The sequence below is a fragment of the Montipora foliosa genome, chromosome 2 (assembly GCF_036669935.1).
Source record: "Montipora foliosa isolate CH-2021 chromosome 2, ASM3666993v2, whole genome shotgun sequence".
Classification (NCBI taxonomy): domain Eukaryota; kingdom Metazoa; phylum Cnidaria; class Anthozoa; order Scleractinia; family Acroporidae; genus Montipora; species Montipora foliosa.
The window spans coordinates 8,945,996-8,964,092 of record NC_090870.1 but is presented as its reverse complement, the minus strand read 5'-3'; the positions used below and the strand labels follow the sequence as shown (position 1 = coordinate 8,964,092).

Sequence of the window (18,097 nt, the reverse complement as noted above, 5' to 3'; positions counted from 1 at the left end):
AGGCAGTGCAAAACTAGCGGCTCTTGTTACTCATACGGTACGGTGAATCCTAACAACCAATGTCAGGTGAGATAATGTACTTACAATAAGGGGAGAATAGCGCAAGAAATCTGCATAATGAATGAACAAAAACAATCGCTTTGCACGCTCTCCATGGGAGCGCGTTTTACTATTTATTACCGACAGTTCTTTGCCGTAAGTAAGGAGAAAAATAAGGCAACGAAAGCAAATTTAGTAATAGTCGCAGAGCAAAAACCGTTTACCGTAGATGAAACGATAATTAGTTCACGATTTTAAAACTAAATTCTTCGGCATTAATTTAAGTGTATTTGAATGAAACTGTTATACACAATTGTGTCTTATTAAAACAGAAGCCATTCAAGCTAATCCTGCCAAGCCGACCACATGCTGGGAAGGTCAGACCACAACACCGGGAACTCTGTTCCCTAATCTTTTCGAATAATGTGTGGGATCTGTAACGTCTCACAGAGTTAATGAACAAGGGTTGTGAGACAGGATCTCCGCTTTATCGTCTTTATCCGAGAAGACTTGAAAGTCTAACCATTTGCAGATGTAGTTACAAAGGCAGCACTTCCTCCTCAGTTATTTAAAGACCCTGACTGTGGGATCTGCCGGTGATTCGACCGCGTCCAGTGCGCTCTCGATTGAACCAACCGGTCGGCGGTTTAAAGTGAGATAAAATATTTTGAGATAAAAGATTTTGATATAAAAATAAAATTTGAATTTAATTAACAGATTTACAGAATGGGGAAAAAAGTGAACAAATGTTCAACTGCGCGCGCAGAGACCATATTTTATCATTGAAATGCTTTTAGTGGAATTGGCGTCGGCGTACCTTTCGCAGACCTCTAATTTAGGTCCTGAGAAGAGAACACTAGAATCCTCACAGTCAAAAGAACCTCTCCTTTTGATTTTTGAAAGAAAGAAATGATTGAGAAAAGTGACAGAGTAAATTTTTAGTTTCTATTCATTCGCTTTTCATCAACAACGATATCTGGTGGACTCACAAGACGGGTGAACGAGAATTCTCTCGACCTCTGAGATGATTAGCTCTATTCAAACAACCTAAGTACAAAGTACTTTCCGTAAAATCGGTGACCAGAGAACTGCTTGAAGGTGTGAAACACTGTCAGTCATATGTTAAGTGTGAGCCTTCTTCTAACATGGCTGTCTTTTCAACAGCTCGCTGATGGTCGGATAAACATTTCGTCAGCGAAAAACGTCAGATTGAGCAGTTTGAATAACGAATTCGTAACACTCTGTTAAGTCATTCCTTAGTAATAGAAGTTGTCGTAAGATTTTCTTTAAACTTTTCTCGATTGTTCCCTACATTATGGTGACTCGAAATGTGCAATTAAAAAATAGGCCACCAAGCTCGTTTGCGAGATATACTTGCTCAAGTTACTCATTTAATCATTGCGACTTTATCTATCAAGGACAAGTTTGTTCCATCGGTTCAGGCTACGTTTTGCAGGAACAGGAAGCACAGCTTTTACGTATTTCTTGAAATATTAAAACAGGTGAATTGTATTGCTCAAAAGAGATAATTTAATGCTTGTCTTATGGCACAGGTACACGTCTTGAAAACCCTCACTGACGATAAATCTTCCTCGGGTGCGTGATTTTGTGTCCACGAGTGATGGCTACGAATACTTTTTTTCCTGTAACATTTTTTTTCGGACGTAAGCTTTTTATTTTTTTTTTTTTAAAGCACAAAGAGGATAAGTAGGAGAATAAAATTATGTCAAAAAAAGATAGGTCACCAACCTCGTTTAGGAGAAAACAGAAAGCAAACCGAGCTCAACTCCTCGACAACACGTCTGCCCGGTATCGCGGTTTCACTTTCATTGTCGAACTGAAATGTTCTTTAGCATCATCAAGGCTATCAATGTACTTTTTGTTTTGCGAGAGTCTAAAACGTTTCGTGTTTTGCTCTTTACTGCAGTTCTATGAAAACGGCCATTCTTCTTTCTAGCGAGCTTTCCCGCACGAAAGGTCGCCATTTTGAAAGGTTTTTGGCCACGTTCGATATATCAATATTCACACATGGCTACGAGTCTTCATGGTTAAATTTAAACATTGTTTTGTTTAGAAATATCCGTTGAGACTTGTGAGACAAAGAAACCAGAACTGAGCCATGAAATTTGACCATAAAGCCTCTTAGCTATGCCTGAATGCGAACGTGGCCTACGCTGTGTTATGCGCAAAACAGGATGCGCAGTGCAATACTAGGGAAGTATTACTCCCAGAGTCCTCGACTCTTTCTGTCTCCTCCTCAAGCCCTCAAGACACCCGTGTTGATTACATTTATCGTTAGAACGGAAAAGAGCTGTATATTCAAGGTAAGAAAACTTCACCATGGGTGCCACCTTTTCGTGGATTGCGTACAAAAAGTCCCATTTCAAGGACGGTCGAAGGTAACAAAATCTCGGATCCATGTTGTGGGTTACACCTTTTTAAACATGCAAGTTTTTACACTTAACTATAAATCAATTCAAGCAACCTCTAATAAAGATACAAATGCTAGGATTGCCCTGCAATCTAAAGTTATTCTTGCTTGAAAGTTCTTCTTTTTTTCGTATCTAAAGTCATTGCCGGATAATTTTCCTTATGAACAGGATTGTCAGAGCAGCAACAAGATGGCCTGGACAAACAATAACGCTTTGTCCTGTAGCGACGCTGTGGCTTGCACCAGAAACGACAGGTGTTCGAGTGGGTCGTGTGCTGGAACGCCATTCACGTGTCTCTCGTGCGAAGAATGTTACAACGACGCGTGCCGCGTAAAGGCGGGATTTTGTGCTATTGTGGAAGGCGGAATAAAAACGTGCTTTAGTCACGGCGATTTACGGCCGGGATACCCCTGTCAGGTAATATAAGATAAATAAATAAATAAATATGATGATAATGATGATGACGCCGACGACCACGCACTAAAAAGCCGCTGACCAACTTCTAAAACCTTTTTTTTTTACGTCACATTTTAGCAATGTGACAGTAACAACAACAATCAGTGGACCAATAACAATAATTTGCCATGCAGTGACAACAACTTAAATACGAAAGATGATCATTGCGTGAGCGGGACCTGTGTTGGTACGCCCTACAATTGCCTTTCTTGTGAAACACACGATGGTAGCGGTTGTCCTCTAAAAGCGGGTTACTGTGTGATCATGACTGGTGGCCTCAGGACTTGTTACGCCCAGAATCATTTCAAGCCAGGAAACCCTTGTCAGGTAATGGAAGTATAGGGCTTATCAACAGTATCTAACATCGTTGGCAGTTGCTCAAAAGTGTCGCAATGACGAAGTGAATGGGTTTTACGAACCAACATTTCCCAGTTGAGGTCTTAAAGGGTCTTCTCATAACCGTCTGCCGAATTCGCAGAATTGGTAATTTTGCATTTGTTGACTTTGTTTTATCTTTTACATGAAGTAAAAATCTTTGCGGAAGAGATAACATCACAGAACTGTCCGGCTAATTAATTCACCTACCAGTAGTGATTCACTACGATATTTTACGCCATATTTGCGATATTTTAAATAACAATGAGCTGAAAATAGATTATTTGGTTCTATGCAAAGACGAAACTGCTGAAACTTTTTAAGTCCCAGAAGTAAAAGCTTTCAACGAAGAAAAGAGGCTGTATTTCACGGAAACGAGGACGTTTGATGTTTTGCTCGTATCTTTAAGTAAGAAAAAGGAGTAGACTGGGGAGAATGAGGAGGAGCCAGTGAGCTTCTGATAGAGTACAAGATGATAGCAATGGGTTGAGTGCGATGTGTTCTGTGGAGGCTAAGAAAAGAACACACTACTTTGCGATGAAATTCCTAGAAATGACAAATCTTACCTTTCTTTTCTCTTTCTTTGTCTGTCAGTGGTGTTATCCAAGTATAAGCACTAGCACGTGGTCAAATCGTAAGGGCGTGGCATGTAATGATGGTGATCAGTGCACACGTGGTGACACGTGTCAAAGTGGGCATTGCACGGCCACACCTTTCACGTGTAACTCGCTTTGTCAGTACTGTAATGGCAATGGTTGCACTCTTAAGACAGGATTTGGGTTTACAAATGTGTGCACGTGCAAGATAGGAGGTATGTCTGCTAAGAGCAATCTTATTTTGTAGTATAACAACCTTCATGCGAGATTCTTTCGGCGATTATTAAGTGAAGTGTAAAACCAGCAAAAGACTACATTATGTGAAAAACCATCAAACTATTTTTCAACCAACGAATACTGTATTTACTCCATTAAACGCGGCAGATGGATGGAAACGTGCCAATAAACGCCGTCCTCGAATAAAGGCCGCACTCAATCAGAAAAATGCGGCGTTTATTCGAGGATAATACGAAAAAAACAAGTAAACTTTATTACCCGGTAATATGGAGACCTTGGAATTTATTTTCCTTAATGAAGATGCTTTTAAGGTCGAAGTGACCACACGTATACTTTGCAGGTCTTTCTTCAGAATTTTGCAATGTGCAGTTGCGTTGTTAAGGACGGTGCCTACTATTGTTATTGCGCATACGTTCTGCGCGACTCGAGATACTCGGATTTCTTATGGGTGGTGCTTATTGATCCAGGGATATTTTTGCGTGGTTGAAAGCTATGCGGAGAAAGCAGAACCTAGCAAGTTCTCTTGGTATCCAAAAATAAAATTGCGGTGGAGGGGATCATGCATTTTCAGAGATAAATACATTTATGTTATGTTGTGTTGAGTGAATGACGTCATCATTCCTCTCATTTGCATAATTTTACGCACTTTTCAAACTTGAATATCTCCGACACCAATGCGGATATGTCCGAACGGTAAACGGATTTTTTAATCTTTCCTGAGATTCTATGTGATAAATCTAAAAATTCAAAGGAGAAAAATTTTATTATAGTAGCACTTTAAGACCAAGAATTTTGCCGGTATAACGAGGCCGACCATTAGACTTAGCCACAAGTTGCAGATAAAGTTCCAAAAAGTTGCCGATAAAAGTGTCTAAAAGTTGCTAAAAGTTTCTATTTTATTTCCAACGTTGCCGAAAAGTTTCTATTCTTTTTTAAGTGTTTGCACTTGAGGTTGGTTCTTATTGTGCAAAGTATAGATACGTTTTGCCCGCATTCCCGCATTTTCTTTCTTTAATTCTTTCTTTCATAAATAGAACTCCAATTCAACGGTTGGTATCAGGAACTTTTCTTCAGTTTGTCTGCACATTCTTTCCTGCTTTAATTTGAATCACTGACAGTGTTGTCCGCCATCTTAGGAAAAATGTGTCATATGATACCGCTGACCTCATGGAGAGGCATGCAACACCTAAAAGACCCACTCGTGGCTCCTGCGGTCCACAATAGTATAAACTACTTGAATTTAGCTGAATTTTCTTTCGAAAGCTAATAAATCTCGCAAAACAAGTAAAATAAATATTTTTAAAATGCTAAAAACTTCAAAAGGTGCCGAAAAGTTGCCGAGCAACTTGTGGCTGAGCCTACTGACCATTCTCTGGAACATTTAACATGTTCTTGTTGTAAATGATATTTACAAACGATCTACCGTAATTGTTGTCAATGATTAAAGAAAGATTATTTTGAAATAAACGCCGCCCTCGAATAAACCCGCATCGGAGACGCTCAAAATTTAATGAACCCCGCTGCATGCGTTTAATCGAGTAAGTAAGGTAGTCGCCTAAAGCTGCCTCATTTAAGGCACAATGGCCAAACAAAGGCTGAAAAGACGATAACCTCGAGCAAAGCAATCAAGTAAAAATGGTATAAATAGCTGACACGCGTCTATGCCAAGCATGGGAAAATACATTTCATTGAGAGGGAATAACAACACCTAACAGCTCTTGTGAAAAAAATATAACACACCAGCCGTGTAGTTCGGAAACCAAACCCGAGACATAATGGTTGGAGATGGTCCTTCTACCAAGTTAACTTTACTTGTATTCATCAGAAAACATACCCAAGATAATTCATATACAAATGGCCAATAAGCTTAGTCTCTAAAGAGGCTGTGGTGCTCCAATGGTAAGATTTTCAAACACCGAAATTTGATCGTAACAATTGAGTTAATGGAAGCAAACTGATTACCTATGGAAGATTAAAACTAAAGCCGACCTTTCGTGTGTTAGTCTTCCATCAAACCGAATATACAAATTGACACACGATTTACTAACAGTTCCCACTATCAAGTGAAACTATGATCCTCGCAGTTGTGAACGCAATTTTTGCAATTGCATAGAAAAGCCTGAAAAATTCAGGACTTCAACTGCGAGGATCATAGCTTCCCTTGATTTCATATCCGCAGTCCATATGTGATCCATTCCATATATCAGCTCCCACTATCTAAGCCGCTACTGCTCAATCATCAAAGAACTTCAAAAATGTTCTTTTGGCCAAGATGCCCCTGCATTGAGTTAAAAAAGAAATGGCCGCGTCATCCAGTGGTTAGAGCGTTGGCTCAACATGCGGTTGTCCCCGGTTCAAATCCCATTCTAAACTCCGGTTTGGAGGTGTTTCCGGTTGCCCCGGATTAAACTCTACCGCGCCAGTACTCTATTTAAGTTTCACTAATTTTTCCTACTATTTTTGTAAATATTCATGCAACAAGAGTACAATTAAAGGTTGTTGTTGTTGTCGTAAATAGCCAACTGGTTGCCTCCTGCCAGTTCGGGTTCTTAATAATGTTGCTGTTCAGTTTCAATTGTTTCTTTCAGATTATTAAAAGTGGGGTGCCTGTGAACTAGATTGATAGCAAAGTGCTGTAAACAAAGCATTTACATTTTTTTTAAATATCGCCAAGCATTCGAGTGAGATTGACTTCAGTTTCACGGTCTTGACAACAATATAAATGTGTCAGGGCACCAATAGATCAATGAATAACATTAATTCATTATATTCAAGGCCAAGACTACAATCATCAGACGGTAAACCCTTCAAATCAGTGTGAGTGGTGTGACCTGTATGATGCAACAGCTCGTGCCAACGGTGCCTGGTCAAATCGCCCAGCGGTACCTTGTGACGACCAAAACACATGCACTAAACAGGACACATGCAATTCAGGAAGGTATGAACTAAGCGCCACTATCAATGGCCCAGTGGCAACTATTAAATGGACTATTAAATGTGACCCGCCTTAAGACAGGGAATTGAACATCCTTAAGATTCACGCAAGAGACAAAAGGCACGGGAAGGGGTTAAATTTAACTTCTAATCTAGAAATGGCTTAATGACGCTTTGGTGAAACGCTTGTCCATGATGGAAAAAAACCTTCTTCAACAGTAAAAGGGAAACCGACCCTCTCCTTCAGGGCTCTTGATGATGTTTTATGATGACTTAAAAGCTTGCTCGCTGTTCAATTGACAAACGATTAAGGCGTTGTCTTAGAGGTCCCCATCCTGGACAAGGCCAATCGGAAGCCACAGTTATAATAATAATAATAATAATAATAATAATAATAATAATAATAATAAAATTAATAATTATAATAATAATAATAATAATAATAATAATAATGATAATGATAGAAAATTTATTCATTTAATTCAATAAAAGGGAAGGATACCAGAGGTTACGCCTATCGAGGGTATCCGACCGCAGCCGGATGTAATTGACTGAGAGTCGATTTTGATGAGGGAGGAAAACCGGAGTACCTGCATGGAGAAAAGCCCTCAGAGTCAGATTGAGTTCGACTGAAACTCTACCCACAAACGACCCGAGGGTTGAACCCAGGTCACACAAGTGGGAGGCGCGGTAGATCATCGCTAAATCACCCTGACTCCCAGTTCATAGGAGGCTAAATTTCCTTTATGGTCCATAAAATTGTGACATGACAAAAAGAACCATACACGTGGTATAGATTAAAAAGTACAGATAACGCTGACTAAGTCTTGCTCATTACACGCATGCGTGTAGTACAAATTAATCAAGGTGTAAAAGACAAGACCAACGGACCTTACCGTCCCTGGTTTTCGTAAACTTCATTATGATACCTACTAGCTTAGACTTTCAAAGACGACGAAGGTGCATAATAATCTAATTGAAGCACTGTTTCGTGTTTTCTCAGGTGTGAAGGTCAGGCCTACTCGTGCCAGCCGTCGTTTCCATCAACAAGTTGTATCAGGACTTCAGAATGTGTTGGTGATGGAACGTGTAGAGAAATTATGAGGGCAAGTGGAACCATTTGTCGCCCGGCAATTGACATCTGTGATCAACCCGAAAGGTAGGAGGAGGGAATTTATCACGTACAGGATCTTTTGCAAAGCCATTTGCGTCGATGTCATCTCGGGTTCGCCTCTCATTTAGGGTCGTACAGGGATGCTGCTTTCGCTCTCCAGTCCTAATCACTGTCAATTACTTTCTTATACAGCAGCAAAAAATAGAAGTCTTGCGCAACCAAATGAGGGAGATCCTGCAAAATTACTTAGTTAAAAACAAAACAAAGTGAATGTAAAAGAAACACAAAAACCCAGCTCAAGATTTTGTCCTCTGCTGATCATCCTAATTACATTATTACATTTACGTCCCTCGACAATTACGTTTCGTGCTAAAATCTCAAGTATTACAATTCTTTAAAAATACAGTGAAGAGACTTTTACCATCTTGCACAGGATGTACTGCGGGAAATTCCTCTTTAACTGATCCACTACAAACAATCGTATGCATTTATTTGGCTCTTTGCTTCCTGCTTTGAGAATCATCTATCTACAAGAAGAGAAAATTCACTTTCTTAAGACAGTGACGTTACGGTCAAGCTTTAACATACTGACATTTTTAGCTCGTGAGGCGACATTTGTGAATAACCTATGCGGAGACAGAAATTTTTAACCTTAGTTAATACAGTGGCTGGGTATTAGAGGAAACACATGACCTTGAAGCGTGTAACTTGCAACTCTTTTCCTTGGAACAAAGCTGAGGATTTTAGGACACCACGTTTATGCCCAAATATGGACAAAAATAAGATGGAAGCCGCACGCTGGAAAATGCACGAGCTTCGTTACATCCAAATAAGGAAATTCTTAAAACTCAGAAAAACCCTAGCTCTGAACCAGACTTAAACGCTTCAAGGTCATGAGCTTCAGAAATTAGCCATAGGCACCCAAGGAGTAATTACGGTGAATCTGTTCGAAAGGAAGGTAGGCTAAAATTTTCGAATATTTGAACTCAGGCTTTCAAGGCGCACTAAGATTTTGGACATTTTTTCTGAACAGATTTCCTAGATATTTCGGAAAGGTAGTAAAGAGTCTAAAGCCGCGGCTACACGATCGATTTTTTGCTCGCGCTGGTGATGCGATGTTTTTAAACTTTGTCGCGTCGCGAGCGCGAGATGAAAATCGCATGGGTAGCCACCCTTGAACTGGCGACGCGACGGGTGAAAAAATCGCAAGAAAAACGTCGTTAGAGTTGGAACTTTCGCGACAAAATCGCAGAGATAGTTACCCGTTTAGCCGTGTAGCCACCCTGCAACATTTTGCCTGCACTTGCGACGCGACTAAAGACTATTTAGCCAATGAAATTAGAGTAGGAATGTCTGTTTATAGTGCCCAGTTCTCTTGAAATATGCGATTCGCGCGGCCTTTAATTTGTCTGAAAAAAATCGTATCACTGGCGCGAGACAAAAATCCCTCGTGTAGCCGCGTCTTAAAGAGTCAACGATGAAATGATATATGAAATGGATCATATATGAACTGCAGATATTAAATCAAGTGAAGCTATGATCGTCGCAGTTATGGACGCAATTTTTGCAATTGCGTAGAAAAGCCTGAAAAATTCAGGACTTCAACGGGGTTTGAACCCGTGACCTCGCGATACCGGTGCGACGCTCTAACCAACTGAGCTATGAAGCCACTGACGTTGGGAATCTGGTCATTTGTGGGCTTTAATGTTCTCGTGAGGAATGAATCATCGATGAAATGGTATATGAAATGAATCATATAAATCAATGAAGCTATGATCGTCGCAGTTATGAACGCAATTTTTGCAATTTTTGCGTAGAGAAGGGTTCAAACCCCGTTGAAGTCCTGAATTTTTCAGGCTTCTCTTCGCAATTCCAAAAACAAAAATTGCGATCATAACTGCGAGGATCATAGCTTCACTTGATTTCATATCCGCAGTTCACATATGATCCATTTCATATATCATTTCATCGATGATTCATTCCTCACGGGAACATTAGAGCCCACAAATGACCATATCCCAACGTCAGTGGCTTCATAGCTCAGTTGTTTAGAGCTTCGCACCGGTATCGCGAGGTCGCGGGTTCAAACCCTGTTGAAGTCCTGAGATTTTCAGGCTTCTCTACGCAATTGCAAAAATAATTGCGAGGATCATAGCTTCACTTGAGTCTAAAGAGTGCATAGAAATCTCGAAATCATACTTGAAGAATGTTAGAATTTTACTGAGCTGAGGCAAAATCATGCGATATTCGAAATTGCATAAAATTTGAAGGTTTACAGCCTCTATTATTTTCGCCGCAGTCGTTGGGTGCCCCTGATTAGCTGCAGTTTTGGTTGAAGTTAGTTGGTTTGTTAGTCCTCTTCATCCACGGTAGGAGATATTGCTAGATGTTTTACTGGTTTCCGTAACAAGTAGTTTTTGCGGGGAGGGGTTGTTAGCCCCACGTCCAAACCAAAACCTGGAGGACCAGGGACTGAATTTCGTCTGGATCGTCACAGATGCACACAAGCTCCCCCACCACGACAACGTATCAGCACCCTGGGGAGTTTTTGTTGAAGTACTTGAATATTTCCATATTTGAATAGCTAGGCCATCGTGCATTGCATGTGACGTAAGAACAGTAGTATGTAAAACACTGGTTTAACTGTGACGAGCGAGACTGGTTTCATCTCCACGAAACAAGCTGTTTGGTTTTATGAACGAGATCTGGCCCGCTAAGCACTGAAACATTTTTTTCTAGGTGTGACGGAAATCTTGGGACATGCCCTGGTGCAGAACAAGATAGTATCAACATCACAACTGGAAGCGCCCAATTCACGGAGCAGTCTTTTCAATCAGTAATTAGCTATCAGTATCTAACGACTAAACTTCATCTTCGTTTCGAAGGCTTTTCCGTGTCTTGTGGTCAGTTGACTTTTGAATGGTTCCTATTGTCATCGTCCTCTGCTTGCAGCACCGCATCGGTCGTAAAAGGAGCCTTTCCCAACTCAAATACACGGCAAATTCTGACAGGTAGATGTACTTTGAATTTTGTACAGTGTAGGGTTTTCTCTGAACCCCTTGGAGATTTAAACTTTCCTCGAGTGAACTCAATTTAGACGCACTAGACTACTTGGTATTGTTAGTTATAGATGCTCCCTTTCATGAGCTTCTGCTGTTGACCAGTAGCCGGACCAATAGCAATTTCAAAATCCTTACATACTGTTTATCTCACAGGGCTAGCTCTTCAAGATAACAACAATTACAAAGTGTCTATCCAAGCGGTCGACATGCGAAAAAACACTGCTCAGCTTGTTTGTAGTGGTGTGATCATCATTGACACATCAAAGCCACAAGGCGGGTGGATCCACGACGGACCTGGAGCCGACCAAAGTTACCAAGCCTCCAAGTTCTTGCAGGTGAACTGGGGAGGAATACAAACAAGACACGGTGTCAGCAAGTATATGTGGAAAGTACTTGTAACTCCCTTCCAAACCAATCACAGCCACGAGCTTATGTCTTTCCAGAACGTCAATCTCAGCACTAGCGGGGCAGCGACTTTCAACAGCGTCTTGGACGGTTCAAAGGTGCAATTCGTTGTAAGAACGTTTACAAAAGCGGGACTGCATTCGGACCTCACCAGCGACGGGGTCATCATTGATACCTCGGCCCCTGTGGCAGGGAAAGCATACGATGGAAATCAAACTGGAGTGGACATGAAATACGCAAAGTGGACGACTACGTTTATTGCAAATTGGGACCGATTCACCGATCCTCATTCTCCTATTGCACGCTATGATTGGGCGGTACAACGTCAAGGGGCCGGGCTTATTACAACATTCAAGACCACAGCTCTCGACCGATTCCCTACAGCAACAAACCTTAATCTAGTGTCTGGACAACGCTATTGCGCAGTTGTCAGAGGCTATAACGAGGCTGGACTTTATACTCAAATTTCATCGAATTGCTTGTTAATAGACCAAGATCCACCACAGGCAGGCAGCATAAACGATGGACACTTTAGTGATGTAGATTATCAGTCAGAGGACACCATTATAGCGGTAAACTGGAATGGGTTTACAGATGGCAGCACAGGAAGTGGGATCATGGAGTACAGGTACAAAGTTACTGACATCAGCGGAAGCGTTATCGTTTCCTGGACGTCCACTGGGAATGCGACAAACATAACGCATGATGGGTTGACGTTGAACAACACTAAGTATTTTGTAACTGTGAGAGCCATTGATATGGTTGGTCTTAGCACTGACGTCACATCGGATGGTGTTACCGTGGATACGACTCACCCCGTATTTACGGGAAAAGTTGTAGTGACAGGAGTTGAAGACACCATAAATGGAACTCCGTGTGTGTATATACCAAGTGTATCCTCAGTTACTGTGCAGTGGGCTGGATTCTCAGATGCTCACAGCGGACTTCAGCGATACGAGTGGGCCATTATACCTTCAGAAAAGCCACCGTCAACCTTCAATTTTACAGTTGTTCCAGGACCCAACCTTCGCACATCGGCGACATTCCAAAACCTTGCATTATCACAAGGCCAAGGTTATTACGTCATAATAAGAGCCATCAACGGTGCCAAATTATATAAAGACGCGTATTCGGTCTTGGTAATACCTGATGCAACCCCTCCATCCTCTGGAAAAGTCTTCGACGGTCCAAAACCGCAAGTAGACCTCGACTACCAGGCTGATCTGAGACATGTCTATGGCTCGTGGTCAATATTTCCCGAGCCAAACACAGCTGTCAAACAATACTACTTTGCTGCTGGAAGCTGCCTATCCGGAAACTACCATGTCACTGGAAATGGGTTTGTGAAATTACTTCCTCCAACTGCTACCTCATTTACCATGGAAAACATTACTTTGGTGAACGGTCAGCGTTATTGCATTAAAATCAAAGCTGAAAACAAAGCCGGCTTGTTTAGTTCCGAAATATCGTCGGATGGTTTTGTTGCTGACGTGACTCCTCCAAGCACGCAGACAGCTGAAGTGCGAGACGGTATCACAGGTTCGGATATTGATTATCAAGATAACATCACAGCAATGTCGGCACAATGGAAAGGTTTCAAAGATCCAGAGTCTGGAATACACCACTTCGAATATGGAATAAGCAGAAGTCGAGGGGAAGTTATGGACGTTGTTCCTTTTAGTAGCGTGGGGCTAAACACATCTGTTACTGTAAAAGGCCTTTTGCTGTCCGATGACGTATATTACGTGACAGTTTGTGCCGTAAACAATGCCCTTCTACGGAAGTGCTTGAGCTCCGATGGAGTGCTCATTGACTTCAGTCCCCCGAGCCATGGTATAGTGCATGACGGGATCATTGAACCAGATCTGAGATACCAATCCTCTCTTTCATCTATGGCTGCTAACTGGGAAGGAGTTTGGGATCTGGAGAGCGGTATTGAGAAGTTCGAATGGAGCATAGGTACCAGTGGAAATGACAAGACCAGTATTCAAGATTTTGCTGATGTTGGTCTATCGACACATGTGAAAAGTAACACTGTTCTCAATTTGTCAAGTGGAACTAAGTACTACGTGCACCTCAGGGTGACCAATCAGGCAGGATCTGTCAAAGAACTTGTTTCGGACGGTGTCATAGCGGATGGAACACCGCCTATTCCAAGCACAATCTACCCAGGCTTTGGTTCACAAGATGGATGGCGATACAATGACAAAGAGTTGGTTTTTTACTCCGCTTCGGCTTCCGATATCTCTGTTTATTGGAACAAATTCTCTGAACCAGAAAGTGAAGTCTGGTACTACAAGTGGGCCATTGGCACAAGCAAATGTGGTACCCAAATCCAACCATTCGTTAACATCGGCCGGCGAAACTACGCCAACACAACAATGTCAGAACTAGTCTTTATATCAGGAGTAAAGTATTACGTCACTGTGATATCTCGAAACAGAGCTGGACTTGTGTCACAATCATGCTCTGATGCTCTCGTTTTTGACAGCACTCCACCGCATCCAGGAATAGTCTACGCGGGCCAATCAATACAAAGAAAAATTGGAGAAAAATATTTTATAACTGATAATGACCGTGTCATTTCTTGGAGTGAGTTTAGAGACCGCGAGAGCCATATCAGCACATGCAACATCTCGGTCGTAGATCAATCTGGCAGCGTTCTTTTCACCAAGTCTAAAAACACGTCCTCGGGTAATATCTCGTTGCCACAAAGTGCTCCCCTTCTTCAACGTCAAAGCTATAATGTTAGTGTCGATTGCTTTAACAACGCTGGACTGGCGTCCTCGTCGTCTTCTGCTTTCGAGGTAGATAACACGCCACCTGTCCCCAGTGGTCCTATTATAGCGGGTGTCTCACGCAATAACACGTCACAATATCAATCAGACACGGCTTCCATTGTAGCCACCTGGCCTCCATTTATCGAACTGGAGAGCAGGCTGCTGAACTACCAATTCGCTATCGGGACTCGACCCTATCAGCACGATGTTGTAAGCTTTAAAGACGTACATCTTGCAACACAGGTAATCAAGAGCGGCCTCAGTCTTTCCCACGGTAATACTTACTACATCACAGTTGTCGCGACCAACCTTGTTGGGTTAAAGTCAAATTTATCATCGCCTGGACTCGTAATAGACACCACGCCACCACAAGCTCCCCATGATTCCGTTCGTGATGGAGCCACTGCTCAAGACATCGACTATTTTTCGCCGACCATGGATCTTGCAGCACACTGGGAGGACATCACGGACCCAGAAAGCGGAATACTGGAAAGCAAATACTGTCTCGGAACCAAACCTCGAGGTTGCCAGATAAAAACAACCACGAGAATTGGAGCTAATAAATCGTTTAGCTGTCCAGAATGTAACATTAACCCAGGAGAGCGAGTATTTGTGACAGTGCAAGCCACAAATGGAGCAGGCCTTACTGTTACGCGTAGCTCGAATGGAATTCTAATGGACATTAGTCCTCCACGCATTGGGGATGTCATTGATGGGAACCATGTGACCGGAGTGGATTACAATACTGTGCTTGAGAACTGGAATATTTCCATGTCCTGGTTTGGCACAGAGGACGATGAAAGTGGAGTTCAATCATGTACATGGAAAATAGAAAGCAGCGATGGAAGTAGGCTGCTTCAAATTGATGCCAGCAATAATTCGCCTTACGGACAAAGAAGAGTGTTTTCTCTCGCGCAAACTTACAAAGACAAGGGGTTTCTCGGGAACTTGACTTATCATAATGTGTTGACGTGTTGGAACAAAGCATCACTGAAGAGTACGGCTCGATCCAATGGCTTTCGAGTGAAATCTATCTGGCCCATTCCCGCGACCGTTCGAGATGGCTCAATAGATGGTGCTGATTTCAACTACACAACTAACACTAGAGTGGCCAGTGCCAATTGGGATCCTTTCTTGGACGATGTCAGCGAACCAGTGATTGATTACCAGTGGGCAATAGGCACAGAACGTGGCAAAGACGACATATTGGGTTTTACAAGTGTGGGGTTGAGAAGAAGTATTGAAAAAGACCTTGCACCCAATGCACCTGGTCTAGACATTCTGGTTGCCGGTCAGAAGTATTACTCCAGTTTAAAAGCATTCACGGCTAGTGGTTTAAACAGTATGGCAAGCTCCAATGGATTTATAGTTGACCCCAGTTCGCCGATTACAACCGAGATCGTAACAAGTCACGTGGTTACAGACCAATCAACACGAAGCATCGAAATTCGTTTTTCTTGGGACGATGTGAAGGACTATGAAAGTAACATAAGGAGCAGCGAATACTGCTTAGCAACCACGCCCCGAACTTGCGTGAGTGGTTCTACAGCAGCAGAAGTCTTAACCTCTGGGACCATAGGGCCCTTTGTTCCTCATTTGGGTGAAGCGTATTATGTTACAGTATTTGTTCAAAATGGAGCTGGTCTGACCTCCGTGATGTCTTCGAAGAAGTTGATGTTTGATATTACTCCTCCTTCCCTTGGAATGGTAATCGATGGAGTTGAGCTTGACATTGACTTTACAGATTCCATGGACTCCTTAGAAATTTCGTGGAAGGGTTTCAAAGATGAGGAGTCTGGAATCTCCAGTTGCTCGTGGTCACTCATTGAACAGACTGCATCGGATAACAGTTCAGCTTTTGGAAATGACACTGTTGTGTTAACACAATCGGTGGGAATTAGTGGTAACCTGTCTCGCCAGAATCTCAGTCTTGTACCCGGCGCTAAGTATATCAGCAAGATTACATGTACAAATGGCGATGGCTTCAGTAGCACATCCTCATCTGATGGCATTATTGTCGACGTAACACCACCCAGTTCCGGTCTCATCCACGATGGTTCTTCCCTTCAGTCTGATATTCAATACCAGTCATCAACAAGTTTGGTGGAGGCAGCGTGGGCACCGTTTGGTGATGGAGAAAGTGGTGTGGTCAAATATCGCTGGGGCATAGGAACGTCTCCGGACTTTACGGACTCGATGAATTTCGCAGATGTCGGCATAGCAACCACAGTAAGGAAGGACAATCTTACCCTAACTCACGGAAAACGGTATTACGTTACAATAGAGGCTACGAATGGCGCCGGAATGACGTCACATGGATGGTCTGACGGGTTCCTTGTTGACGTTTCTCGTCCTGAGTTGACCGAGGTAAGAAATAGTTCTAGTCTCTAGTTTCTTTTAATTGCTCAGGGCGGGCTTTCAAGAGCGACTCAAGAAGAAGCAACAAACGCAAAATTAGATGCGCCATAATCATTAGTAGGATAAGTCACAAATTGACGACGAGTTAATGCTTCCCGCGTATGTTGTGGGTGCTTACGGTTGTGGTTTTAGCGAAAAGCAGCCTTAAATCTCCTAAAGCAAGATCTTCGCTGTCAGGAAACGAGCGCGAAAACATAGGCCTGGTTTACACAAACAGAAATGCAGCCTATTTTACGTCTTGGTTCACGGGCAAGCATCTATCAATTGATCGATCAATCAGTCAGTCAGTCCGTTAATCAATCAATCAATCAATGAATCAATCACTGCTTAGTTTCTTACCCACCCGGAATGATGATAGAGGAAATTACACAGTGGAAAAATGACACATTTCAGTTTAGAAAATTTGCCGGAGTGAAACGAGTGAAAGGATGGACTTCAACTGCACTTTAAGCCTTGAAACCAAGAAGAAAAAAAAAAAGAAGGCAAAAAAATAAAAATAAAATAGTTTCAGTTTCTCACAGCATGCATTCAATGATAAAGAAATGTATATTTTTCTTTTTGATAAATAGATTGTCGCAGTTACCTTTATATCCACGGTATTGCTGTGCTGTCGGCTAACCTTACTTTCTCTCTCCGAACCAAGATACCATTAAGATCAAACTGTAAAAGTAATTCATAGCTACAATCCTGGTCAAACGTTGTTGGGACACCTTTGTTTTCATGCACCAAAAAATGCTCGTAAGAAGTATGTGTTTATAATACGAAAGACTTTACTTTGCTTGCTCTTCCCACCCCCCCCCCCCCCCCCCCCCCCCCACTCCACTTTCCCAAAATCAATCTTAAAACGAACTGCAGCTTTTCTGAATGTTCTCCCGGTTCCCTTTTCTGGAGCCTCGTGTTGTTTCCCCTTGACCTCTTCGTATTTCTTCTGCCACGTGGTCTTGTACCACTGTAAAAATGTAGCCACGCAAAGGTTGTCAGGAAAACAAATTCTGCGTGACTGTAGTGAGTATAGTAGATGCGAAATGAGTTTCAAAAACCTTATTTTCTGAATTGTCTCCCGGATTGCTATCAACATTGAAAGGGGAAGGGGGGACAGTATGATAGATGGTCTCAAGACATGTTCATTTTAGCTCGTGTCCCAAGACTTTTGTCCAGGATTGTGGATCATCGAAATTTCACCGAGTACCCGCTCAAAACTTTTTTCTTGAGAATTCTATGGGAGACTAACACCTCCTACCTTCTTTTT

At 42.2% G+C, this 18,097-nt stretch overlaps 1 protein-coding gene across 1 annotated transcript in view; it reads left to right on the top strand.

Annotated features, from left to right (window-relative positions):
- Positions 1 to 2,651: 2,651 nt before the first annotated feature.
- Positions 2,652 to 18,097, top strand: part of LOC137992335 (uncharacterized) — a 20,522-nt gene continuing 5,076 nt past the window's right edge. The window contains exons 1-7 of the mRNA XM_068837618.1: positions 2,652 to 2,888; positions 3,006 to 3,254; positions 3,897 to 4,113; positions 6,911 to 7,073; positions 8,073 to 8,228; positions 10,923 to 11,194; positions 11,399 to 16,797. Coding sequence (XP_068693719.1) covers positions 2,661 to 2,888; positions 3,006 to 3,254; positions 3,897 to 4,113; positions 6,911 to 7,073; positions 8,073 to 8,228; positions 10,923 to 11,194; positions 11,399 to 16,797 — 6,684 coding nt within the window. The 5' untranslated portion in view covers positions 2,652 to 2,660. The remainder of the gene's footprint in view (positions 2,889 to 3,005; positions 3,255 to 3,896; positions 4,114 to 6,910; positions 7,074 to 8,072; positions 8,229 to 10,922; positions 11,195 to 11,398; positions 16,798 to 18,097) is intronic.